The sequence below is a fragment of the Ranitomeya imitator genome, chromosome 9 (assembly GCF_032444005.1).
Source record: "Ranitomeya imitator isolate aRanImi1 chromosome 9, aRanImi1.pri, whole genome shotgun sequence".
Lineage (NCBI taxonomy): Eukaryota > Metazoa > Chordata > Amphibia > Anura > Dendrobatidae > Ranitomeya > Ranitomeya imitator.
In genome coordinates this window covers 7488728-7512633 of record NC_091290.1, presented here as the reverse complement: position 1 = coordinate 7512633, position 23906 = coordinate 7488728, and the positions used below count along the sequence as shown (strand labels likewise).

General features: G+C 59.4%; 1 protein-coding gene across 2 annotated transcripts; it reads right to left on the bottom strand.

Annotated features, from left to right (window-relative positions):
• Positions 1 to 218: 218 nt before the first annotated feature.
• Positions 219 to 21845, bottom strand: FNBP4 (formin binding protein 4). Of its 2 annotated transcripts, none has more exons than XM_069739817.1 (17): positions 21678 to 21845; positions 8607 to 8693; positions 8388 to 8524; positions 7481 to 7664; positions 6928 to 7075; positions 6724 to 6856; positions 5971 to 6294; positions 5358 to 5547; positions 5170 to 5273; positions 4514 to 4618; positions 4273 to 4406; positions 3265 to 3446; positions 2907 to 3181; positions 2657 to 2777; positions 2311 to 2567; positions 1358 to 1515; positions 219 to 1108 (listed from the first exon to the last, which is right to left on the bottom strand). In XM_069739817.1, exons 1-17 carry the CDS (start codon positions 21784 to 21786, stop codon positions 1012 to 1014), a joined length of 2745 nt encoding a protein of 914 aa, XP_069595918.1. In that variant the 5' UTR covers positions 21787 to 21845; the 3' UTR covers positions 219 to 1011. The 2 variants fall into 2 exon arrangements, with proteins under 2 accessions (XP_069595918.1, XP_069595920.1); XM_069739819.1 differs by having other exon boundaries at positions 8607 to 8690; positions 21678 to 21844.
• Positions 21846 to 23906: the final 2061 nt, after the last annotated feature.

The window sequence follows — 23906 nt, the reverse complement described above, 5'->3', positions numbered from 1 at the left end:
CAGGGGCGTTACTGCACTATCATGCGCTTGTCTCATGAGGTCATCCCCACCGCTCAGTGACCGGCCCCAGGCGGGGTGTGAAGTCGGCCTAGTGCCACGCCGGACCCTTCAGGTCACCGGCCAGCTGTAGTCGCCAAGCCTGCTCATACCTGGCGGCGTTCGGATTAATCACAGGTCCCATCTTAAGCTCCACTTCGAAGGTTAAAACACAAGACAGATTTTAGTTTTTCAAGTAAAAATGCGTTTTATTAATATTTACAGCATTTACAGAGAACAGTGGGGAAAAATAATCTGAAGACGTTAAAACCCAGGTCGTCCATCCAGACTAATGTACACGTATTTACAGCTGGTGCAGGAGACAGAACGGAAACTGAACACCTTTCATATAAATACCTCCCCATGGGAATCCACAGACCAGACGCCTTCACACAGAAAGCAGCAAGATCACAGGGCGACCGGAGGGCAGCGTTACATCTGGAGCAGCGCTCCTCGGATGCCGCTTCTGCATGTAGAAGACGGGCTGCGTAACCTCAATGATTGGGGCGCACCGCCATGATTATCCCTCCGCCTCACAGTCCGGCTGCTGCTTTCCCTGTGGAGGAGTCTGATCTCTACTGTACATGAACAGACCGAGTGCGATATACAGCCTGCGCGGCTCTAGGAGAACTATAGAACCCAAAAGGTCCTGACTGCCATAAGGCATGCTGGGATTTGTAGTTTTGCTAATTCTAGAGCCACAGGATGGTAAGGTTAGAAAAGAAGACGCTCCTGCTGCAGGTCTCCTCAGGGTACAGCGTTAGGAAGGAATGTGCACCACGGGGAAGGGGGGGGGGGGGGTGGTGGGGGGGAAAAAAAAAAAAAAAAGAGGCAAGTCCTGGCCTTGGACAAAGATAAAATGCAGCCGAGCTCGTGAAAAATTGCATCGGACGCATGATCTGAGGAAACGAGCAACATTCCTAGAAGTGAAGGGAAAGAAAAGTGGATTTCATTGTGCAGTATCCCACGTTGTGGTCAGGTTGTCGTGCTGGAAGCCATTTTCCTCCTCTTTAATCTCTGCCGCCAATCTTCAGGGAGGACTTCAAAGTTGGCGTTCTTCTCCGCCATACCACTGAAACGAGACAGTAAATAGTAAAATTGCAGCTGGATGTAGAGATCACGCTGATAATACAGGACCAGAGACTTATTACAGGAGTGTCACTCTATAGAAATGGCCGGGCGGCCGCAGGGTTTGTGGCGCCATCAGATGATTGCCTGTAGCTGCGTCATCTAATAACCGTAATCTGCTGCTGTAAGATTGTGTGCACGGACCCCAGCGGTGCCAAGACGTGGTCCGATCACAGGCGCAGCGCTCACATACCTGGATAGCTGATGTAGCTTCCACTCGTCAATACGTTTCTGGTTCAGGACGCTGCGATCTTCATCGCTGGAGCTGGAGTTCTCTTCCTCATCCAGCTCCTTCTGAATGTTCTGCCACTTCTGCACCAGAGACGGCATCTTCACCTTACTCTTCTTCACCTGTGGAGAGCGAAAGCTCAGATTCTCGGGCGAGAGCGTTACATGGTCACTGTCATCTCAACAGATTTTTATGCAATATCTCATCATGAAAACTAGCTTCTTTCTTCACTTATGAGCCACTTCTATCATCCACTGACACCTAAACTCCTCACTCTTAAACTGCTAAAATTTGTATAAAGATGAGGTATCAGATTACAGCTGCCTATTAAAGTTAAAAGGAACAAAAAGAGGCCATGACACAGATTGTGCTACAGTTTCCAGTATCTGATCTTACCTTTGATCTGGATACACATCTACACTGCCCAGTGCTGCTGTATAATTTCCTCCATGTTGCTGCTTTTATCTCACTACAGTTGAAGACTCACTGCTGCACTGCTCAATGCCGCTGTATAATGTCCTGCAGCTTTGTATTGTTGCTCGCGCAAGTGCTGGACTCACAGCTCCACTTCTCAATACTGCTGTATAATGTCCGCCATGCTTTCTAATAATTGTGTCATCTCACCCCATGAGAAGATTCACAGCTACACTTCTTTATAAATGTCCTCCATGTTACTGCTTTGTGGTAACTCAAACTCCAGGGCTGGATTCACAGCTAGACTGCTGTATAATGTTCCCCATGCTGCGGCTTCTGAACATGTGCTACATAGAAACAGGCCAGGCAGGACCCCTACATATGAGCCAGGTCAGACCCATGGCTACGCTTTGTCATGCATTTTCCCTGATGACAGCGACGGACCCGCGCCCCCCTTCCCCCCCCCCCCCCCCGTCTGACTTCTATTTATTATCGAGCGTTACCTTTAGTTTTTTGCTCTTTTTTGGCTTCTCTAGGGGCGGGGGTTTGCTTGCAGGGGCTTGGATGTGCGGTATTGCAACCTGCTGCTCAGGAGCTGTAGACGTGGACATGGTCGTATGTGGCAATGCATGCTGGATGGAGGGCACCATATTGGCGCTTGGAATTGCATAGTCTATGCTGCTCATCATAACCGGAGATGGGACTTGTAGTGGAAGTCCCATGTAACTGGAGGGGATGCTCATGGCAGCCATAACAGGAGCTGGAATGACAGTAAATTGAAAAAATAAAGTTAAAATTGAAAATTGCACATTAGTAAACAGTCGTAGTGTAAAACTCCCAACATCAGACCTGCTGAGACGGACTGCTGCGTGTAGAGGACCGGACAGCTTCCGATAGTCACAGACTGCTCTCCGAACACATCAGAGCCGGCTTTCCGCTTGGTGCCTTTTGCAGACGGTTCTGCTTTCGTCTAAAATACAGATAATACTGGCGCTTGAACGTGCGGCTTACCTGCAATATCCAACATAGCCCATAGACTGGTCTGACAAGACCTGTTCTAATTTTGCACCACCCCTTTAAGCCCCGTTGCCCCCCACACCTTAGCTGCCGGGACCTCAGAATTCACACATTTCACAAGCATAGCTTCTGTTCCTGGGACGGGAGGCTCCTCGCAGTCTTCATCTTCCATTTCAACCTCTTCTATCTCGCCGTCCTCCATTGGGGGAGTAGGGGGCGGTGAAGAAGGGGGCGGTGGTGGAGGAGGCGGAGGAGGGGGCGAGTCAGGAGGAGGTGGCGGCGGCGGAGGGGCTTCCAGGGGGAGAGGTGGCGGCTGCGCAAACTCCCAGTAATGAGAAACTGGAACATTAGCTGCAACTGGAAAGCAATAGGAAAAAGAACGAATGAGTCTCCGGGCAGCCGCCATGTCCATAGGGACGACACATTCCCCAATACGTTACCTGGCACGGATGCTGGCGGCTCCGGAGGAAGAGCGGGGGCACCAGGGATCTTGTCCCTTTCAGCCACTTTAGCAGCTGCTTCTGATTTATTTTTGGGTGCCGACTCCTCCTCTTCCACATCGGGAAACTCCCACTGCGACTCTCCTGAGATTTCATTAACATAGAAATAACGTCTATGATCCCTGAATCACAAAAACAGAGAAAGATTTTAAGTTTCCGCCTCCTGCGCAGTCGAATCTTTCATTAGGTCCCTTCCCCCTGTGGCTGCATCCAGCGGACAGGGGTTGGGAACCCAACATATAGAAAAGGGGGGAAAAAAAATCTCCATCCTACCACGAGGACGGCAGGGACATGTTAGCAATACAAAAAGGGCAAGTCTTAGTTGATAATCATTTCCGGAGTACAATGGGGAGGGGAGATTAGAGGCGAGCAGCGCTCGGGGAACGTCACGCTCATGTAGGTGACCTCCTCTAACGGCGCCGCTCAGACAAACTATGTAATTGAATTTAATTTTCTTATAGCTGAAAGATAAAGAGTAAAGATCTTCAATAAGCAGAAAATACAAAAAAAGTAAAATAAAAGCAAAATAAAAAAGACAAATGTAAAAAAATAATTTGTCTGACCTGCATGACGAGAGACAGAATCCTGATCTTCGGAGATACTTGGCATCATGAAGCTTGTGGAAACTTCACCGATGTTACGCAAACAAAGGCTTCCAAATCCTGTAAGGGTCACAGAGCTGTCGCATGCGCTTCCCCCCATTGCCCTCCCAGAGCCGTGCACTCGGCACCTCCGTCCGATAGGGACCTCCTTATCACATGAACACTACGCATACACCGCTATCACATAAGTTTCTCCGATCTGCAGGCCCAAGCGCTCACTTTGCCCCAGCAACTACATTTCCGCCGCCGCGTTCAGTCTCCAGACAGATGAGGTCACGAGGTCAGGTGGTGATGTCACAAAGTCATGTTTGAGATGTGAAAGGTGAAAATTGGGGAAGATTCGTACCTGTCCCAGTGGCAGGACCAGCCTTTAGGAGTGGCGTTAATTTCATACAGTTTTATTTGTTCTGATGCGTCTTGAAGTTTGCGTTTCAAGTAGCTTCCGCTGAGGGCGCCCTCCCGCCAGTCTGAGATTCGGGTCTGAAAAAGCAACGAACACGCCAAAGATATCTATCAGAAGAAGACCGGGGGATGGCGACGGGGGGGGGGGGGGGGGCTGCAAAAAAATCCTGCAAAAAACCACTCACCTCAGTCTGAAAGAGCAGGACGTGGAAATTGGACACATTCTGTCTGTTGATGCCCAAAAATTCCAACTTGCTGATCAGGTTGTTTGCGAGTTCTCCAATCTGGAACTGAAGAGAGGGAAGAAAATATAAAAAGGAGGAAGAACGAGCTCCGCAGAGCAAGGGAGGCAGCGCTCCGCTACCGCGCATGGATATCGGAGGGAAGACCCTCGCTCAGGACCCCTGTATAAGAGTGAAGAGCAGCAAACGGTACAGTCCGGCACATTCGTGTACTAGGCGGAGGGCCCCTGTGTGGCCCCGAGGATCACGCGGACGCAGCGTTCCCAGACCTGGCGGCTTCTTTTACGCAATACGCAGAGATTGAAGACGTCATTTTTCGTTTAGCGGAAACACCGTATTATTTATTTCAGCCGCTTTGTGCCCCGACCCTTCCCTCATTCATGCCATATACTCTAATGGAGGAGGGGGATGGGGAATCGATCCATAGTGGACAAAAACATGGCGGCTTTCTTCTAAAAAGAGCAGCACAGCTGCAGCCTGAGCTACGATCCCACACAGGCTGGATACAGGTGGTGCTGTTATTCCAATAACGCCGCCATGTTTTCTATCCCTGGACAACCCCTATAATGGCAGCGAGGTTTTCCACCAGACGACATTACCTTCAGGTCCTCCTCTTCTTCCTCAAGCTTTGGCTTGGTCTTCACACTTTCACCCTCGGGCTCCTTCGCAGGGGGCGGACATTCTGCGGCTTCGGCCCCCATTTCTGGGAATATAAAAAGGCCGAGTTACCCCCAAAGTCCCGCAGCGCCCGTACAGGCAGAAGTGGATGATGGTTACAGCCGCTCACCCGTCTCAGGAGTGTCTCGCCCGGTTTTGCTGGAGCTGCGGCTTGAGCTGGGGCTGGCCACGGGCACAAACACTTTCCACTTGCTGATGGGAGGTTTGGCCTTTTGGGCTTCGTCGGTCTGACTGAAGTCTGAGCGTGGACTGGATCCGGACACGCTGACGTCCCCCTCCTCCAGGGCTCTCAGCTCAGCCTGGCAAGAGAAATAAAGAGTCGCCAAAATTATTTAAAGGCACATCATCCAATATGACGGACACTAGCAACAGTCACATAAGTCGTATGCGGCCCATATAGTCCATGATACAGCATGCTGAATCTCTAGTTACTACTGAATCTGCAGGACAAGACACAAATGCTTATTTAAAGGGGCAGCGTGCTTCATGACAAATTCCACACAGTCTCTCCTCATTATAAGGCTCTTATATTACCACGTATTAGTATCTGCAGGTCTCGTATCCTGGAGACCTGCGGATATAATGCTCCAACATAAGCACGAATCTCAGGTCTCACATTAACTAAAAGCTTCTATTTATGAGGAAACCTCTGCGGGAGCCATTTATAGCTGATATTTAAGCACCGCGGGGACAACATTCAGGACAAGTGACAAATCCCGAACCCTTTTTCTCTCCAGCACCCGCTCCAGCTCCAGTGTGTCCTGCTCCTCAGTCTCTTCTTCACTCTCTCCAGACTGGACGGTGCTGCAGATGTCATCCTGGGCCTGGTTGTCGGCAGCAGGTTCTCCATCAGTACAGGCGGTGGCCATGTCCTCCTCGTCCTCGGACGCGGCTTCCACCAAGTATTCCTTACAGATGACCTTCTTCCGCCAGCGTTCCTCTTCCTCCTTCACGTCATCTGGCAGAAGTGGTGCCAGGAGCGACGCAGCCACCCCGAGCTTCTCCTCCTCCTTATTGGAAAGGGCCTGAACAGCTTCGTTCACTTCCTAAAACACAAAAGAACCCCATTTTCTAAAGGGGACCCCGACTTCAGGCTGCGAATCATGGGAGAGGATTTTTAGTACATAAAATATTTCATGCAGCCTTAGTTGGGGGGACAGTCCCCCAATGAAGCAACCAAGAAATTATATTTGTATTTCTTTTATTACCCAGTCATCGCCCATATTATAAGCAGGTCAGGTAGAGGTAGGACCTCCGGACCCCCACATTCACACTTAGCAGCAGAACATGTGCCAAAACCCCCCCACAAAGATCAATGTGACCAAGCGTAGTCCTGAATCTGAGCAGAGACTTCTCGCAGATGTTCTTGGCTCTACCACTGAGAAGACAGATGTGCAGCCCCCCACTCTCCTCAGTCAGACCCCACTAATTTCTCATCTAATTAGAGTCTTCAGCTGGAGCAGAGATTTTCTTACCTTCTTAGCCTCCCTCTTCAGAAGCACTGGAGCGCTGACAGCACCGGACACCGCCGGCACGGATGCAGCCTCGTCCTTAACGTCCGGTAGGGAATCTGTGGTGACTGCAGCCGATATCGCAGGAGCCTCGATGCTGTAAATCACGGTCATCTGTTACTACCCCGCAGTCCAGCCATGGAAGGATGAAGATTAGGCGTGCCTTACCTGCTGCCATGTCCTTGCACGCCCTGCACCTGTGACGCCAGGCTCGGAGGCAGCTCCCAGGTGACTTCATTGCTCTCCGTGTTCCAGTAGTAATAACATCCAGTATTTTCATCCCACACTTCCTGCCAATCTCCCATGTCAACTCCAACTGAAAGACAAGTATGGACGACTCATTAATGCATCGCACTTAGGGGCCCAGGACGAGCGTGCACGATTAAAGGGGTACTGCCATCCCCTCCATTTATGGCACATCCACAGGATAACCCTAATCATAGTGTACAGTACGTGCAGATCACACAGTTCCCATTGGTGGGTTCTGCATGTACTATATATTAATAGCAAATCCTGTACGTATCCCATAAAATGTAAGAAAAAGGGAATAGCCCTTAAAGGCAGTGTGCCAAAAAAATGGCAGATCCGGCATTCACCCAATCCTCACTCCCGTCCAGGTAAGGTTCATATACATCACTGGGGTGCAGCGGTATCGGGAGGGATCGCTGCCGACTGAACAAGCGTTGATTCCCTTATGATCTGCGAGCGCTCGCTCACTCACCTCCCGCCAGAGAGCACTGCGTGTCGTAATGCCACAAATCCCCGGACGCACTGGGACCTGAACCATTGTGAGCAGCGGAGGTGGAACCATGGGAATCCTTTGGATCCGGTTTCGGAGGAGTCGGTGGGGGGACGGCAGATGTGGACACAGAGCTTCCATCAGGAGCAGTGATCGCATCAATTTCCTGAGGAAGAAAACAATCAATGCTTCGCCCTTCGCTTTAATCGCCTGCACCAGGAAGGGAAGTGTTAATTACTCATTTTCCGAGATCTCGGCTGCTCATAAACGGAAACGTTATTATTGCGTAAATTCAGGAGCCGCTGAAAGCCGTCTGATCCATGGTATGTCGGACATTACTGGGGCCCCAAATACTGCACCAAATACAGACCCCAAATATAGAAGTCGGTCAGGCTCCGTCAGTTTGAAGACAAACAATAAAGCTACTTGCAGAAATGTTCATTCCCTCTTCTGCAAAAACTCCCAACAGCTGCTCTGAACAGAGGCCGACACAACAGAGTTTTCCACATGTACCAATGGGGTCTCCTTTATTTGTGGCTCCAGGCTTAAAGTTCCCTGCACTGACACATTGCGGCAAATCTGCTACTGTTATTGTCACCGTTTCTGAAAAACTGAACTAAAGCGCAGACAGTTATAGTCTATGCAAAGGAAATGCCATAAATCTGAAGTCAGTCAGCCAACAATGTGTGTTGGGTCAACGGGAGGCCCCTTCACACCATTATCAGAAGATGTAGAACAGGACTGGGCATGTCGGATCTCAAGATACCCAGTCTTGGTACTTGTAGGGGTCTAGCAGGACTTTCCTCCCTTCTCCCCATTAATAAACAATGCACAGCCCTTCCTGCACATGATTAGAGGGGGATCAAGAACCTTAAGTTTACGTCCTCACCGCCATGAAATTGGCCAAGGTGCTGTCAATATCAGCAGAGCTGTTTCCTTTAGTGCTGGGCACAGATACGGGTTTGTCTGTAGTGTCTCCATCCTCATCGTCACTGTCTGTGTACGCTCCGAGCAGGCACAATCCACCTGTGGAAGGAAAACATCAGCTGATCGTTCACAGACACCGTGTGCTGAGAGGGACGGGGGGGGATGAAGCCCCAGATCTTACCTGTCGGCTTCACTACTGCGGCCTGCGCTTCTGTCACCATCACTGCAGCAGGAGGAACGAGTCCTTTCTGAGAGACGGCGTCTTCTGCTGGGGAGAGGACACAAGATCAGAGCCTGGGAGCACAATGTCCGCCTGATCCCACAAGGACCAAAGCAGGGAAACATTCATCATCCACCTGATCCTAACAGTGACTGACGGCCGGCAGATTTCTACACACAACTAGAATGCAGTAATGAAGCCATGCCTCCCAGCACAAGCTCACTACTGATCAATAATTGCTAAGATGGTTGTCCGCTAACTTCAGAATAGTCGGTGGTCCGACATATGACACGCCCAAGATCCGCTGTTAGCAGTCCTGGTGATAACTGGATGTACACAACCAGAACAGCGTGGCGCCGTACACTCTGTAGAGGCCATTTTCTGTACTGCAGCTGCGTTCCTATTGAAATGAATGTGACGTGAGCTGCAGTACTGAGAGCGGCCAGTACACTGTGTGTGGAGCTGTACAGTCCTGGCTCTGTGCACACAGATCAGTGGGACTCCCGAGTGTTGGACCCCAACAGTGAGGTTGATCCTAAAGGGTGAAATCTGCAGGATGGACCGATTAGCTTCACATTTCTGATTTTATTTACAATAGATGGTTGATATCAAAAACTCATTCACATCGCTCGTATCAGTAAGTGCGACTGTGACCTGCCGGCCGTGTCACTGTGCCTGATGACCTCGCTGCTGCTCTGCACCTCGCTTGTATCACTAGGTGCGACTGTGACCTGCCGGCCGTGCCTGGAGACCCCGCTGCTGCGCTGCACATCGCTTGTGTCACTAGGTGCGACTGTGCCCTGCCGGCCGTGCTGCTGTGCCTGGAGACCTCGCTGCTGCACTACACATCGCTCGTGTCACTAGGTGCGACTGTGACCTGCCGGCCGTGCCGCTGTGCCTGGAGACCTCGCTGCTGCGCTGCACATCGCTCGTGTCACTAGGTGCGACTGTGACCTGCCGGCCGTGCCTGGAGACCCCGCTGCTGCGCTGCACATCGCTTGTGTCACTAGGTGCGACTGTGACCTGCCGGCCGTGCCGCTGTGCCTGGAGACCCCGCTGCTGCGCTGCACATCGCTCGTGTCACTAGGTGCGACTGTGACCTGCCGGCCGTGCCGCTGTGCCTGGAGACCTCGCTGCTGCGCTGCACATCGCTCGTGTCACTAGGTGCGACTGTGACCTGCCGGCCGTGCCTGGAGACCCCGCTGCTGCGCTGCACATCGCTTGTGTCACTAGGTGTGACTGTGACCTGCCGGCCGTGCTGCTGTGCCTGGAGACCTCGCTGCTGCGCTGCACATCGCTCGTGTCACTAGGTGCGACTGTGACTGGAGACCCCGCTGCTGCTCTGCACCTCGCTCGTGTCACTAGGTGCGACTGTGACCTGCCGGCCGCGCCGCTGTGCCTGGAGACCTCGCTGCTGCGCATCGCTTGTGTCACTAGGTGCGACTGTGACCTGCCGGCCGCGCCGCTGTGCCTGGAGACCTCGCTGCTGCGCATCGCTTGTGTCACTAGGTGCGACTGTGACCTGCCGGCCGTGCCGCTGTGCCTGGAGACCCCGCTGCTGCGCTGCACATCGCTTGTGTCACTAGGTGCGACTGTGCCCTGCCGGCCGTGCCGCTGTGCCTGGAGACCTCGCTGCTGCGCTGCACATCGCTCGTGTCACTAGGTGCGACTGTGACTGGAGACCCCGCTGCTGCTCTGCACCTCGCTCGTGTCACTAGGTGCGACTGTGACCTGCCGGCCGCGCCGCTGTGCCTGGAGACCTCGCTGCTGCGCATCGCTTGTGTCACTAGGTGCGACTGTGACCTGCCGGCCGTGCCGCTGTGCCTGGAGACCCCGCTGCTGCGCTGCACATCGCTTGTGTCACTAGGTGCGACTGTGCCCTGCCGGCCATGCCGCTGTGCCTGGAGACCTCGCTGCTGCTCTGCACCTCGCTCGTGTCACTAGGTGCGACTGTGACCTGCCGGCCGCGCCGCTGTGCCTGGAGACCCCGCAGCTGCGCTGCACATCGCTTGTGTCACTAGGTGTGACTGTGACCTGCCGGCCGTGCCTGGAGACCCCGCAGCTGCGCTGCACATCGCTTGTGTCACTAGGTGTGACTGTGACCTGCCGGCCGTGCCGCTGTGCCTGGAGACCCCGCTGCTGCGCTACACATCGCTCGTGTCACTAGGTGCGACTGTGACCTGCCGGCCGTGCCGCTGTGCCTGGAGACCCCGCTGCTGCGCTGCACATCGCTTGTGTCACTAGGTGTGACTGTGACCTGCCGGCCGTGCCGCTGTGCCTGGAGACCCCGCTGCTGCGCTACACATCGCTCGTGTCACTAGGTGCGACTGTGACCTGCCGGCCGTGCCGCTGTGCCTGGAGACCCCGCTGCTGCGCTGCACATCGCTTGTGTCACTAGGTGTGACTGTGACCTGCCGGCCGTGCCGCTGTGCCTGGAGACCCCGCTGCTGCGCTGCACATCGCTTGTGTCACTAGGTGCGACTGTGACCTGCCGGCCGTGCCGCTGTGCCTGGAGACCCCGCTACACATCGCTCGTGTCACTAGGTGTGACTGTGACCTGCCGGCCGTGCCTGGAGACCCCGCTGCTGCGCTGCACATCGCTTGTGTCACTAGGTGTGACTGTGACCTGCCGGCCGTGCCGCTGTGCCTGGAGACCCCGCTGCTGCGCTGCACATCGCTTGTGTCACTAGGTGCGACTGTGACCTGCCGGCCGTGCCGCTGTGCCTGGAGACCCCGCTGCTGCGCTGCACATCGCTTGTGTCACTAGGTGTGACTGTGACCTGCCGGCCGTGCCGCTGTGCCTGGAGACCCCGCTACACATCGCTCGTGGCACTAGGTGTGACTGTGACCTGCCGGCCGTGCCTGGAGAGCTCGCTGCTGCGCTGCACATCGCTTGTGTCACTAGGTGCGACTGTGACCTGCCGGCCGTGCCGCTGTGCCTGGAGACCCCGCTGCTGTGCTACACATCGCTCGTGTCACTAGGTGCGACTGTGACCTGCCGGCCGTGCCGCGAGACCCCGCTACACATCGCTCGTGTCACTAAGTGCGACTGTGACCTGCCGGCCGTGCCGCTGTGCCTGGAGACCCCGCTACACATCGCTCGTGTCACTAGGTGCGACTGTGACTGGAGACCCCGCAGCTGCGCTGCACATCGCTTGTGTCACTAGGTGTGACTGTGACCTGCCGGCCGCGCCGCTGTGCCTGGAGACCCCGCAGCTGCGCTGCACATCGCTTGTGTCACTAGGTGTGACTGTGACCTGCCGGCCGTGCCGCTGTGCCTGGAGACCCCGCTGCTGCGCTACACATCGCTCGTGTCACTAGGTGCGACTGTGACCTGCCGGCCGTGCCGCTGTGCCTGGAGACCCCGCTGCTGCGCTGCACATCGCTTGTGTCACTAGGTGTGACTGTGACCTGCCGGCCGTGCCGCTGTGCCTGGAGACCCCGCTGCTGCGCTACACATCGCTCGTGTCACTAGGTGCGACTGTGACCTGCCGGCCGTGCCGCTGTGCCTGGAGACCCCGCTGCTGCGCTGCACATCGCTTGTGTCACTAGGTGTGACTGTGACCTGCCGGCCGTGCCGCTGTGCCTGGAGACCCCGCTGCTGCGCTGCACATCGCTTGTGTCACTAGGTGCGACTGTGACCTGCCGGCCGTGCCGCTGTGCCTGGAGACCCCGCTACACATCGCTCGTGTCACTAGGTGTGACTGTGACCTGCCGGCCGTGCCTGGAGACCCCGCTGCTGCGCTGCACATCGCTTGTGTCACTAGGTGTGACTGTGACCTGCCGGCCGTGCCGCTGTGCCTGGAGACCCCGCTGCTGCGCTGCACATCGCTTGTGTCACTAGGTGCGACTGACCTGCCGGCCGTGCCGCTGTGCCTGGAGACCCCGCTACACATCGCTCGTGGCACTAGGTGTGACTGTGACCTGCCGGCCGTGCCTGGAGAGCTCGCTGCTGCGCTGCACATCGCTTGTGTCACTAGGTGCGACTGTGACCTGCCGGCCGTGCCGCTGTGCCTGGAGACCCCGCTGCTGCGCTACACATCGCTCGTGTCACTAGGTGCGACTGTGACCTGCCGGCCGTGCCGCTGTGCCTGGAGACCCCGCTACACATCGCTCGTGTCACTAGGTGCGACTGTGACCTGCCGGCCGTGCCCGGAGACCCCGCTGCTGCGCTGCACATCGCTCGGGTCACTAGGTGCCGCTGTGCCCGGAGACCCCGCTACACATCGCTCGTGTCACTAGGTGCGACTGTGACCTGCCGGCCGTGCCGCTGTGCCTGGAGACCCCGCTACACATCGCTCGTGTCACTAGGTGCGACTGTGACCTGCCGGCCGTGCCGCTGTGCCTGGAGACCCCGCTACACATCGCTCGTGTCACTAGGTGCGACTGTGACTGGAGACCCCGCAGCTGCGCTGCACATCGCTTGTGTCACTAGGTGTGACTGTGACCTGCCGGCCGTGCCGCTGTGCCTGGAGACCTCGCTGCTGCGCATCGCTTGTGTCACTAGGTGCGACTGTGACCTGCCGGCCGTGCCGCTGTGCCTGGAGACCCCGCTGTTGCGCTGCACATCGCTTGTGTCACTAGGTGCGACTGTGACCTGCCGGCCGTGCCTGGAGACCCCGCTGCTGCGCTACACATCGCTCGTGTCACTAGGTGCGACTGTGACCTGCCGGCCGTGCCGCTGTGCCTGGAGACCCCGCTGCACATCGCTCGTGTCACTAAGTGCGACTGTGACCTGCCGGCCGTGCCTGGAGACCCCGCTGCTGCGCTGCACATCGCTTGTGTCACTAGGTGTGACTGTGACCTGCCGGCCGTGCCTGGAGACCCCGCTGCACATCGCTCGTGTCACTAAGTGCGACTGTGACCTGCCGGCCGCGCCGCTGTGCCTGGAGACCTCGCTGCTGCGCATCGCTTGTGTCACTAGGTGCGACTGTGACCTGCCGGCCGTGCCGCTGTGCCTGGAGACCCCGCTGCTGCGCTGCACATCGCTTGTGTCACTAGGTGCGACTGTGCCCTGCCGGCCGTGCCGCTGTGCCTGGAGACCTCGCTGCTGCTCTGCACCTCGCTCGTGTCACTAGGTGCGACTGTGACCTGCCGGCCGCGCCGCTGTGCCTGGAGACCCCGCAGCTGCGCTGCACATCGCTTGTGTCACTAGGTGTGACTGTGACCTGCCGGCCGTGCCGCTGTGCCTGGAGACCCCGCTGCTGCGCTACACATCGCTCGTGTCACTAGGTGCGACTGTGACCTGCCGGCCGTGCCGCTGTGCCTGGAGACCCCGCTGCTGCGCTGCACATCGCTTGTGTCACTAGGTGTGACTGTGACCTGCCGGCCGTGCCGCTGTGCCTGGAGACCCCGCTGCTGCGCTACACATCGCTCGTGTCACTAGGTGTGACTGTGACCTGCCGGCCGTGCCGCTGTGCCTGGAGACCCCGCTGCTGCGCTGCACATCGCTTGTGTCACTAGGTGTGACTGTGACCTGCCGGCCGTGCCGCTGTGCCTGGAGACCCCGCTGCTGCGCTACACATCGCTCGTGTCACTAGGTGTGACTGTGACCTGCCGGCCGTGCCGCTGTGCCTGGAGACCCCGCTGCTGCGCTGCACATCGCTTGTGTCACTAGGTGCGACTGTGACCTGCCGGCCGTGCCGCTGTGCCTGGAGACCCCGCTACACATCGCTCGTGTCACTAGGTGTGACTGTGACCTGCCGGCCGTGCCTGGAGACCCCGCTGCTGCGCTGCACATCGCTTGTGTCACTAGGTGCGACTGTGACCTGCCGGCCGTGCCGCTGTGCCTGGAGACCCCGCTACACATCGCTCGTGGCACTAGGTGTGACTCTGACCTGCCGGCCGTGCCTGGAGAGCTCGCTGCTGCGCTGCACATCGCTTGTGTCACTAGGTGCGACTGTGACCTGCCGGCCGTGCCGCTGTGCCTGGAGACCCCGCTGCTGCGCTACACATCGCTCGTGTCACTAGGTGCGACTGTGACCTGCCGGCCGTGCCTGGAGACCCCGCTGCTGCGCTACACATCGCTCGTGTCACTAGGTGCGACTGTGACCTGCCGGCCGTGCCGCTGTGCCTGGAGACCCCGCTACACATCGCTCGTGTCACTAGGTGCGACTGTGACCTGCCGGCCGTGCCGCTGTGCCTGGAGACCCCGCTGCACATCGCTCGTGTCACTAAGTGCGACTGTGACCTGCCGGCCGTGCCCGGAGACCCCGCTGCTGCGCTGCACATCGCTCGGGTCACTAGGTGCCGCTGTGCCCGGAGACCCCGCTACACATCGCTCGTGTCACTAGGTGCAACTGTGACCTGCCGGCCGTGCCGCTGTGCCTGGAGACCCCGCTACACATCGCTCGTGTCACTAGGTGCGACTGTGACCTGCCGGCCGTGCCGCTGTGCCTGGAGACCCCGCTACACATCGCTCGTGTCACTAAGTGCGACTGTGACCTGCCGGCCGTGCCGCTGTGCCTGGAGACCCCGCTACACATCGCTCGTGTCACTAGGTGCGACTGTGACTGGAGACCCCGCAGCTGCGCTGCACATCGCTTGTGTCACTAGGTGTGACTGTGACCTGCCGGCCGTGCCTGGAGACCCCGCTGCTGCGCTACACATCGCTCGTGTCACTAGGTGCGACTGTGACCTGCCGGCCGTGCCGCTGTGCCTGGAGACCTCGCTGTTGCGCATCGCTTGTGTCACTAGGTGCGACTGTGACCTGCCGGCCGTGCCTGGAGACCCCGCTGCTGCGCTACACATCGCTCGTGTCACTAGGTGCGACTGTGACCTGCCGGCCGTGCCGCTGTGCCTGGAGACCCCGCTGCACATCGCTCGTGTCACTAAGTGCGACTGTGACCTGCCGGCCGTGCCTGGAGACCCCGCTGCTGCGCTGCACATCGCTTGTGTCACTAGGTGTGACTGTGACCTGCCGGCCGTGCCGCTGTGCCTGGAGACCCCGCTGCACATCGCTCGTGTCACTAAGTGCGACTGTGACCTGCCGGCCGTGCCTGGAGACCCCGCTGCTGCGCTACACATCGCTCGTGTCACTAGGTGCGACTGTGACCTGCCGGCCGCGCCGCTGTGCCTGGAGACCCCGCTGCTGCGCATCGCTTGTGTCACTAGGTGCGACTGTGACCTGCCGGCCGTGCCGCTGTGCCTAGAGACCCCGCTGCACATCGCTCGTGTCACTAAGTGCGACTGTGACCTGCCGGCCGTGCCCGGAGACCCCGCTGCTGCGCTGCACATCGCTCGGGTCACTAGGTGCCGCTGTGCCCGGAGACCCCGCTACACATCGCTCGTGTCACTAAGTGCGACTGTGACCTGCCGGCCGTGCCTGGAGACCCCGCTGCTGCGCTGCACATCGCTTGTGTCACTAGGTGTGACTGTGACCTGCCGACTGTGCCTGGAGACCCCGCTGCTGCACTACACATCGCTCATATCACTAAGTGCGACTCTGACCTGCCGGCCGTGCCGCTGTGCATGGAGACCTCACTGCTGCACTACACATCGCTCGTGTCACTAGGTGTGACTGTGACCTGCCGGCCGTGCCTGGAGACCCCGCTGCTGCGCTGCACATCGCTTGTGTCACTAGGTGTGACTGTGACCTGCCGGCCGTGCCGCTGTGCCTGGAGACCCCGCTGCTGCGCTGCACATCGCTTGTGTCACTAGGTGCGACTGTGCCCTGCCGGCCATGCCGCTGTGCCTGGAGACCTCGCTGCTGCGCATCGCTCGTGTCACTAGGTGCGACTGTGACTGGAGACCCCGCTGCTGCTCTGCACCTCGCTCGTGTCACTAGGTGCGACTGTGACCTGCCGGCCGCGCCGCTGTGCCTGGAGACCTCGCTGCTGCGCATCGCTTGTGTCACTAGGTGCGACTGTGACCTGCCGGCCGTGCCGCTGTGCCTGGAGACCCCGCTGCTGCGCTGCACATTGCTTGTGTCACTAGGTGCAACTGTGCCCTGCCGGCCGTGCCGCTGTGCCTGGAGACCTCGCTGCTGCTCTGCACCTCGCTCGTGTCACTAGGTGCGACTGTGACCTGCCGGCCGCGCCGCTGTGCCTGGAGACCCCGCAGCTGCGCTGCACATCGCTTGTGTCACTAGGTGTGACTGTGACCTGCCGGCCGTGCCGCTGTGCCTGGAGACCCCGCTGCTGCGCTACACATCGCTCGTGTCACTAGGTGCGACTGTGACCTGCCGGCCGTGCCTGGAGACCCCGCTGCTGCGCTACACATCGCTCGTGTCACTAGGTGCGACTGTGACCTGCCGGCCGTGCCGCTGTGCCTGGAGACCCCGCTACACATCGCTCGTGGCACTAGGTGTGACTGTGACCTGCCGGCCGTGCCTGGAGAGCTCGCTGCTGCGCTGCACATCGCTTGTGTCACTAGGTGCGACTGTGACCTGCCGGCCGTGCCGCTGTGCCTGGAGACCCCGCTGCTGCGCTACACATCGCTCGTGTCACTAGGTGCGACTGTGACCTGCCGGCCGTGCCTGGAGACCCCGCTGCTGCGCTACACATCGCTCGTGTCACTAGGTGCGACTGTGACCTGCCGGCCGTGCCGCTGTGCCTGGAGACCCCGCTACACATCGCTCGTGTCACTAGGTGCGACTGTGACCTGCCGGCCGTGCCGCTGTGCCTGGAGACCCCGCTGCACATCGCTCGTGTCACTAAGTGCGACTGTGACCTGCCGGCCGTGCCCGGAGACCCCGCTGCTGCGCTGCACATCGCTCGGGTCACTAGGTGCCGCTGTGCCCGGAGACCCCGCTACACATCGCTCGTGTCACTAGGTGCGACTGTGACCTGCCGGCCGTGCCGCTGTGCCTGGAGACCCCGCTACACATCGCTCGTGTCACTAGGTGCGACTGTGACCTGCCGGCCGTGCCGCTGTGCCTGGAGACCCCGCTACACATCGCTCGTGTCACTAAGTGCGACTGTGACCTGCCGGCCGTGCCGCTGTGCCTGGAGACCCCGCTACACATCGCTCGTGTCACTAGGTGCGACTGTGACTGGAGACCCCGCAGCTGCGCTGCACATCGCTTGTGTCACTAGGTGTGACTGTGACCTGCCGGCCGTGCCGCTGTGCCTGGAGACCTCGCTGCTGCGCATCGCTTGTGTCACTAGGTGCGACTGTGACCTGCCGGCCGTGCCGCTGTGCCTGGAGACCCCGCTGTTGCGCTGCACATCGCTTGTGTCACTAGGTGCGACTGTGACCTGCCGGCCGTGCCTGGAGACCCCGCTGCTGCGCTACACATCGCTCGTGTCACTAGGTGCGACTGTGACCTGCCGGCCGTGCCGCTGTGCCTGGAGACCCCGCTGCACATCGCTCGTGTCACTAAGTGCGACTGTGACCTGCCGGCCGTGCCTGGAGACCCCGCTGCTGCGCTGCACATCGCTTGTGTCACTAGGTGTGACTGTGACCTGCCGGCCGTGCCGCTGTGCCTGGAGACCCCGCTGCACATCGCTCGTGTCACTAAGTGCGACTGTGACCTGCCGGCCGTGCCTGGAGACCCCGCTGCTGCGCTACACATCGCTCGTGTCACTAGGTGCGACTGTGACCTGCCGGCCGCGCCGCTGTGCCTGGAGACCCCGCTGCTGCGCATCGCTTGTGTCACTAGGTGCGACTGTGACCTGCCGGCCGTGCCGCTGTGCCTAGAGACCCCGCTGCACATCGCTCGTGTCACTAAGTGCGACTGTGACCTGCCGGCCGTGCCCGGAGACCCCGCTGCTGCGCTGCACATCGCTCGGGTCACTAGGTGCCGCTGTGCCCGGAGACCCCGCTACACATCGCTCGTGTCACTAAGTGCGACTGTGACCTGCCGGCCGTGCCTGGAGACCCCGCTGCTGCGCTGCACATCGCTTGTGTCACTAGGTGTGACTGACCTGCCGGCCGTGCCGCTGTGCCTGGAGACCTCGCTGCTGCGCATCGCTTGTGTCACTAGGTGCGACTGTGACCTGCCGGCCGTGCCGCTGTGCCTGGAGACCCCGCTGCTGCACTGCACATCGCTTGTGTCACTAGGTGTGACTGTGACCTGCCGGCCGTGCCGCTGTGCCTGGAGACCCCGCTGCTGCGCTGCACATCGCTTGTGTCACTAGGTGCGACTGTGCCCTGCCGGCCGTGCCGCTGTGCCTGGAGACCCCGCTGCTGCGCTACACATCGCTCGTGTCACTAGGTGCGACTGTGACCTGCCGGCCGTGCCTGGAGACCCCGCTGCTGCGCTGCACATCGCTTGTGTCACTAGGTGCGACTGTGACCTGCTGGCCGTGCCTGGAGACCCCGCTGCTGCGCATCGCTTGTGTCACTAGGTGCGACTGTGACCTGCCGGCCGTGCCTGGAGACCCCGCTGCTGCGCTACACATCGCTCGGGTCACTAGGTGTGACTGTGACCTGCCGGCCGTGCCGCTGTGCCTGGAGACCCCGCTGCACATCGCTCGTGTCACTAAGTGCGACTGTGACCTGCCGGCCGTGCCCGGAGACCCCGCTGCTGCGCTGCACATCGCTCGGGTCACTAGGTGCCGCTGTGCCCGGAGACCCCGCTACACATCGCTCGTGTCACTAGGTGCGACTGTGACCTGCCGGCCGTGCCGCTGTGCCTGGAGACCCCGCTACACATCGCTCGTGTCACTAGGTGCGACTGTGACCTGCCGGCCGTGCCGCTGTGCCTGGAGACCCCGCTACACATCGCTCGTGTCACTAAGTGCGACTGTGACCTGCCGGCCGTGCCGCTGTGCCTGGAGACCCCGCTACACATCGCTCGTGTCAGTAGGTGCGACTGTGACTGGAGACCCCGCAGCTGCGCTGCACATCGCTTGTGTCACTAGGTGTGACTGTGACCTGCCGGCCGTGCCGCTGTGCCTGGAGACCTCGCTGCTGCGCATCGCTTGTGTCACTAGGTGCGACTGTGACCTGCCGGCCGTGCCGCTGTGCCTGGAGACCCCGCTGTTGCGCTGCACATCGCTTGTGTCACTAGGTGCGACTGTGACCTGCCGGCCGTGCCTGGAGACCCCGCTGCTGCGCTACACATCGCTCGTGTCACTAGGTGCGACTGTGACCTGCCGGCCGTGCCGCTGTGCCTGGAGACCCCGCTGCACATCGCTCGTGTCACTAAGTGCGACTGTGACCTGCCGGCCGTGCCTGGAGACCCCGCTGCTGCGCTGCACATCGCTTGTGTCACTAGGTGTGACTGTGACCTGCCGGCCGTGCCGCTGTGCCTGGAGACCCCGCTGCACATCGCTCGTGTCACTAAGTGCGACTGTGACCTGCCGGCCGTGCCTGGAGACCCCGCTGCTGCGCTACACATCGCTCGTGTCACTAGGTGCGACTGTGACCTGCCGGCCGCGCCGCTGTGCCTGGAGACCCCGCTGCTGCGCATCGCTTGTGTCACTAGGTGCGACTGTGACCTGCCGGCCGTGCCGCTGTGCCTAGAGACCCCGCTGCACATCGCTCGTGTCACTAAGTGCGACTGTGACCTGCCGGCCGTGCCCGGAGACCCCGCTGCTGCGCTGCACATCGCTCGGGTCACTAGGTGCCGCTGTGCCCGGAGACCCCGCTACACATCGCTCGTGTCACTAAGTGCGACTGTGACCTGCCGGCCGTGCCTGGAGACCCCGCTGCTGCGCTGCACATCGCTTGTGTCACTAGGTGTGACTGACCTGCCGGCCGTGCCGCTGTGCCTGGAGACCTCGCTGCTGCGCATCGCTTGTGTCACTAGGTGCGACTGTGACCTGCCGGCCGTGCCTGGAGACCCCGCTGCTGCACTGCACATCGCTTGTGTCACTAGGTGTGACTGTGACCTGCCGGCCGTGCCTGGAGACCCCGCTGCTGCGCTGCACATCGCTTGTGTCACTAGGTGCGACTGTGCCCTGCCGGCCGTGCCGCTGTGCCTGGAGACCCCGCTGCTGCGCTACACATCGCTCGGGTCACTAGGTGTGACTGTGACCTGCCGGCCGTGCCTGGAGACCCCGCTGCTGCGCTGCACATCGCTCGGGTCACTAGGTGTGACTGTGACCTGCCGGCCGTGCCGCTGTGCCTGGAGACCCCGCTGCACATCGCTCGTGTCACTAAGTGCGACTGTGACCTGCCAGCCGTGCCCGGAGACCCCGCTGCTGCGCTGCACATCGCTCGGGTCACTAGGTGCCGCTGTGCCTGGAGACCCCGCTGCACATCGCTCGTGTCACTAAGTGCGACTGTGACCTGCCGGCCGTGCCTGGAGACCCCGCTGCACATCGCTTGTGTCACTAAGTGCGACTGTGACCTGCCGGCCGTGCCTGGAGACCCCGCTGCACATCGCTCGGGTCACTAGGTGCGACTGTGACCTGCCGGCCGTGCCTGGAGACCCCGCTGCTGCGCTGCACATCGCTCGGGTCACTAGGTGTGACTGTGACCTGCCGGCCGTGCCTGGAGACCCCGCTGCACATCGCTCGTGTCACTAAGTGCGACTGTGACCTGCCGGCCGTGCCTGGAGACCCCGCTGCACATCGCTTGTGTCACTAAGTGCGACTGTGACCTGCCGGCCGTGCCTGGAGACCCCGCTGCACATCGCTTGTGTCACTAAGTGCGACTGTGACCTGCCGGCCGTGCCTGGAGACCCCGCTGCACATCGCTTGTGTCACTAAGTGCGACTGTGACCTGCCGGCCGTGCCTGGAGACCCCGCTGCTGCGCTGCACATCGCTCGGGTCACTAGGTGCCGCTGTGCCCGGAGACCCCGCTTGCTTCCCTCCATGTCACCGGTCACTAGGTGCGGCTTTGGTGCGGATCCGCAGGCGCCTGCTGCGTCGCTCCCGGTGACTAGAACACTTGTCGGAGCCAATAATCCGCCGGTGACGGTGGCGCGGAGCCCCGGGGCCCGGTGCGGTACATTAGTCGGTCGCCTTCTACCATGGAGAGCCCCTGTACCTCCTGTCACCCCGGCGCCCCCGCAGCAGGATCAGCCCCACGTTCTGGACACCAGCGGACCCTAATGTCCCGTGCCCCCCACACTGACGAGACCCCGGGAGAGCACTGCGGCCTTCACCGCCCCCTCCGCACACATCAGGCCCGGGCCTCACCGTCTGAGCCAGAGCCGGCCTCGTCCCGCACCACAGCAGCTCGGGGCCCCGGCGGTGACAGCTGGAGGATCGGTCTCCGCCCTGAGGCCGCCCGCGTCTTCTTCCCCATCACCGCGCAGACGACTGGCGGGTCTCCGGGCGCAGGGAGATGACGTCACGCCCCTCCCTTGACACAAAGACGTTCTATCACCACGTGACCAACCAGCGCACTGACGCCAACTCACGTGATTCTCGGAAGCCCCTCCCACCCGTCCAGTGAGTCGGGGGAGTCTCCTGGTCCTGAGCATGGACGATGGGATCCGGCACGCCAGTGGCTCTCACTGGGGGGAAATCCCGGACCCCGCCCAGCTGAGCAAAACTCCACCCACTCATCAATTTAATTGGTTACCAGCAAGTGGGCGGAGTTTCTGTGGTAGGTGGGCGTGGTTTCGGGCGCCTGAACACACATTCAATGGGATCCATTTTTTGTGTAAATCTTTTTATTGAAACAAATTGTATGAAAATTTTCATTACAGATCAAATCATCGTCAGACAAAGATGTGATTAAACAACTTTCGATGTAAGCACTATTGAACCAGAAAATGCGTTATGGTTTGAAGTAACTTGAGTGGTAAAATTCTATCGTCCTTGGTGAGAACACATGGAGTCGGATAAGATTTAAGAGCTGGAACAGCTATATTATAACATCATGTAATAACTTCAAAATAGCTTAAACTTTATTAATGTTTAAGAAGAGATAGAGAAGAAGAGAGAGAAGAGGGGGGGAACAAGGGGGAGGGGAACAAGGGGGAGGGGAACAAGGGGGGGAACAAGGGGGAGGGGAACAAGTGGGGGACAAGGGGGAGGGGAACAAGGGGGGGCAAGGGGATGGGGAACAAGAGAGGGGGGGAACAAGGGGGGGCAAGGGGATGGGGAACAAGGGGGGGCAAGGGGATGGGGAACAAGAGAGGGGGGGGACAAGGGGGGCAAGGGGATGGGGAACAAGGGGGGGAACAAGGGGATGGGGAACAAGAGAGGGGGGAACAAGTGGGGGACAAGGGGGAGGGGAACAAGAGAGGGGGGGAACAAGGGGGGCAAGGGGATGGGGAACAAGAGAGGGGGGGAACAAGTGGGGGCAAGGGGATGGGGAACAAGAGAGGGGGGAACAAGTGGGGGCAAGGGGATGGGGAACAAGAGAGGGGGGAACAAGTGGGGGACAAGGGGGAGGGGAACAAGAGAGGGGGGGAACAAGGGGGGCAAGGGGATGGGGAACAAGAGAGGGGGGAACAAGTGGGGGACAAGGGGGAGGGGAACAAGAGAGGGGGGGAACAAGGGGGGCAAGGGGATGGGGAACAAGAGAGGGGGGAACAAGTGGGGGACAAGGGGGAGGGGAACAAGAGAGGGGGGGCAAGGGGTGGGGAACAAGAGAGGGGGGAACAAGTGGGGGACAAGGGGGAGGGGAACAAGAGAGGGGGGGCAAGGGGTGGGGAACAAGTGGGGGACAAGGGGTGGGGAACAAGAGAGGGGGGAACAAGTGGGGGACAAGGGGGAGGGGAACAAGAGAGGGGGGGCAAGGGGTGGGGAACAAGAGAGGGGGGAACAAGGGGGAGGGGAACAAGAGAGGGGGGGACAAGGGGGTGGGGAACAAGAGAGGGGGGACAAGGGGGTGGGGAACAAGAGAGGGGGGGACAAGGGGGTGGGGAACAAGAGAGGGGGGGACAAGGGGGAGGGGAACAAGAGAGGGGGGGCAAGGGGTGGGGAACAAGAGAGGGGGGAACAAGGGGGGGACAAGAGAGGGGGGGAACAAGGGGGAGGGGAACAAGAGAGGGGGGGACAAGGGGGTGGGGAACAAGAGAGGGGGGGACAAGGGGGTGGGGAACAAGAGAGGGGGGGACAAGGGGGTGGGGAACAAGAGAGGGGGGGACAAGGAGGGGGGAACAAGGGGGTGGGGAACAAGTAGGTGGGGATTGGGTCCTGGTTTCCCGTCTGCAATCAACTGTGTCCCATCCAAGATATCAGATCCGGAGTCTCACTGAACATGATCCATGGAGACCATATGTTCAGCACTTTGTCTGTCTAGGGTTCCTGTGTCCTGCCCGATCAGCTGCTCCATTCTGTATATGGTCCAATTCTAGAACAAGATCAGAGCGTGATGGAGATTTGGATTGTTTCCAGTACCGAGGTATCAGATTGCGTGCGGCTGTGAGGAAATGTCTAAGAAGACCTCTCTTAAATCTGGCAATGGAGAGG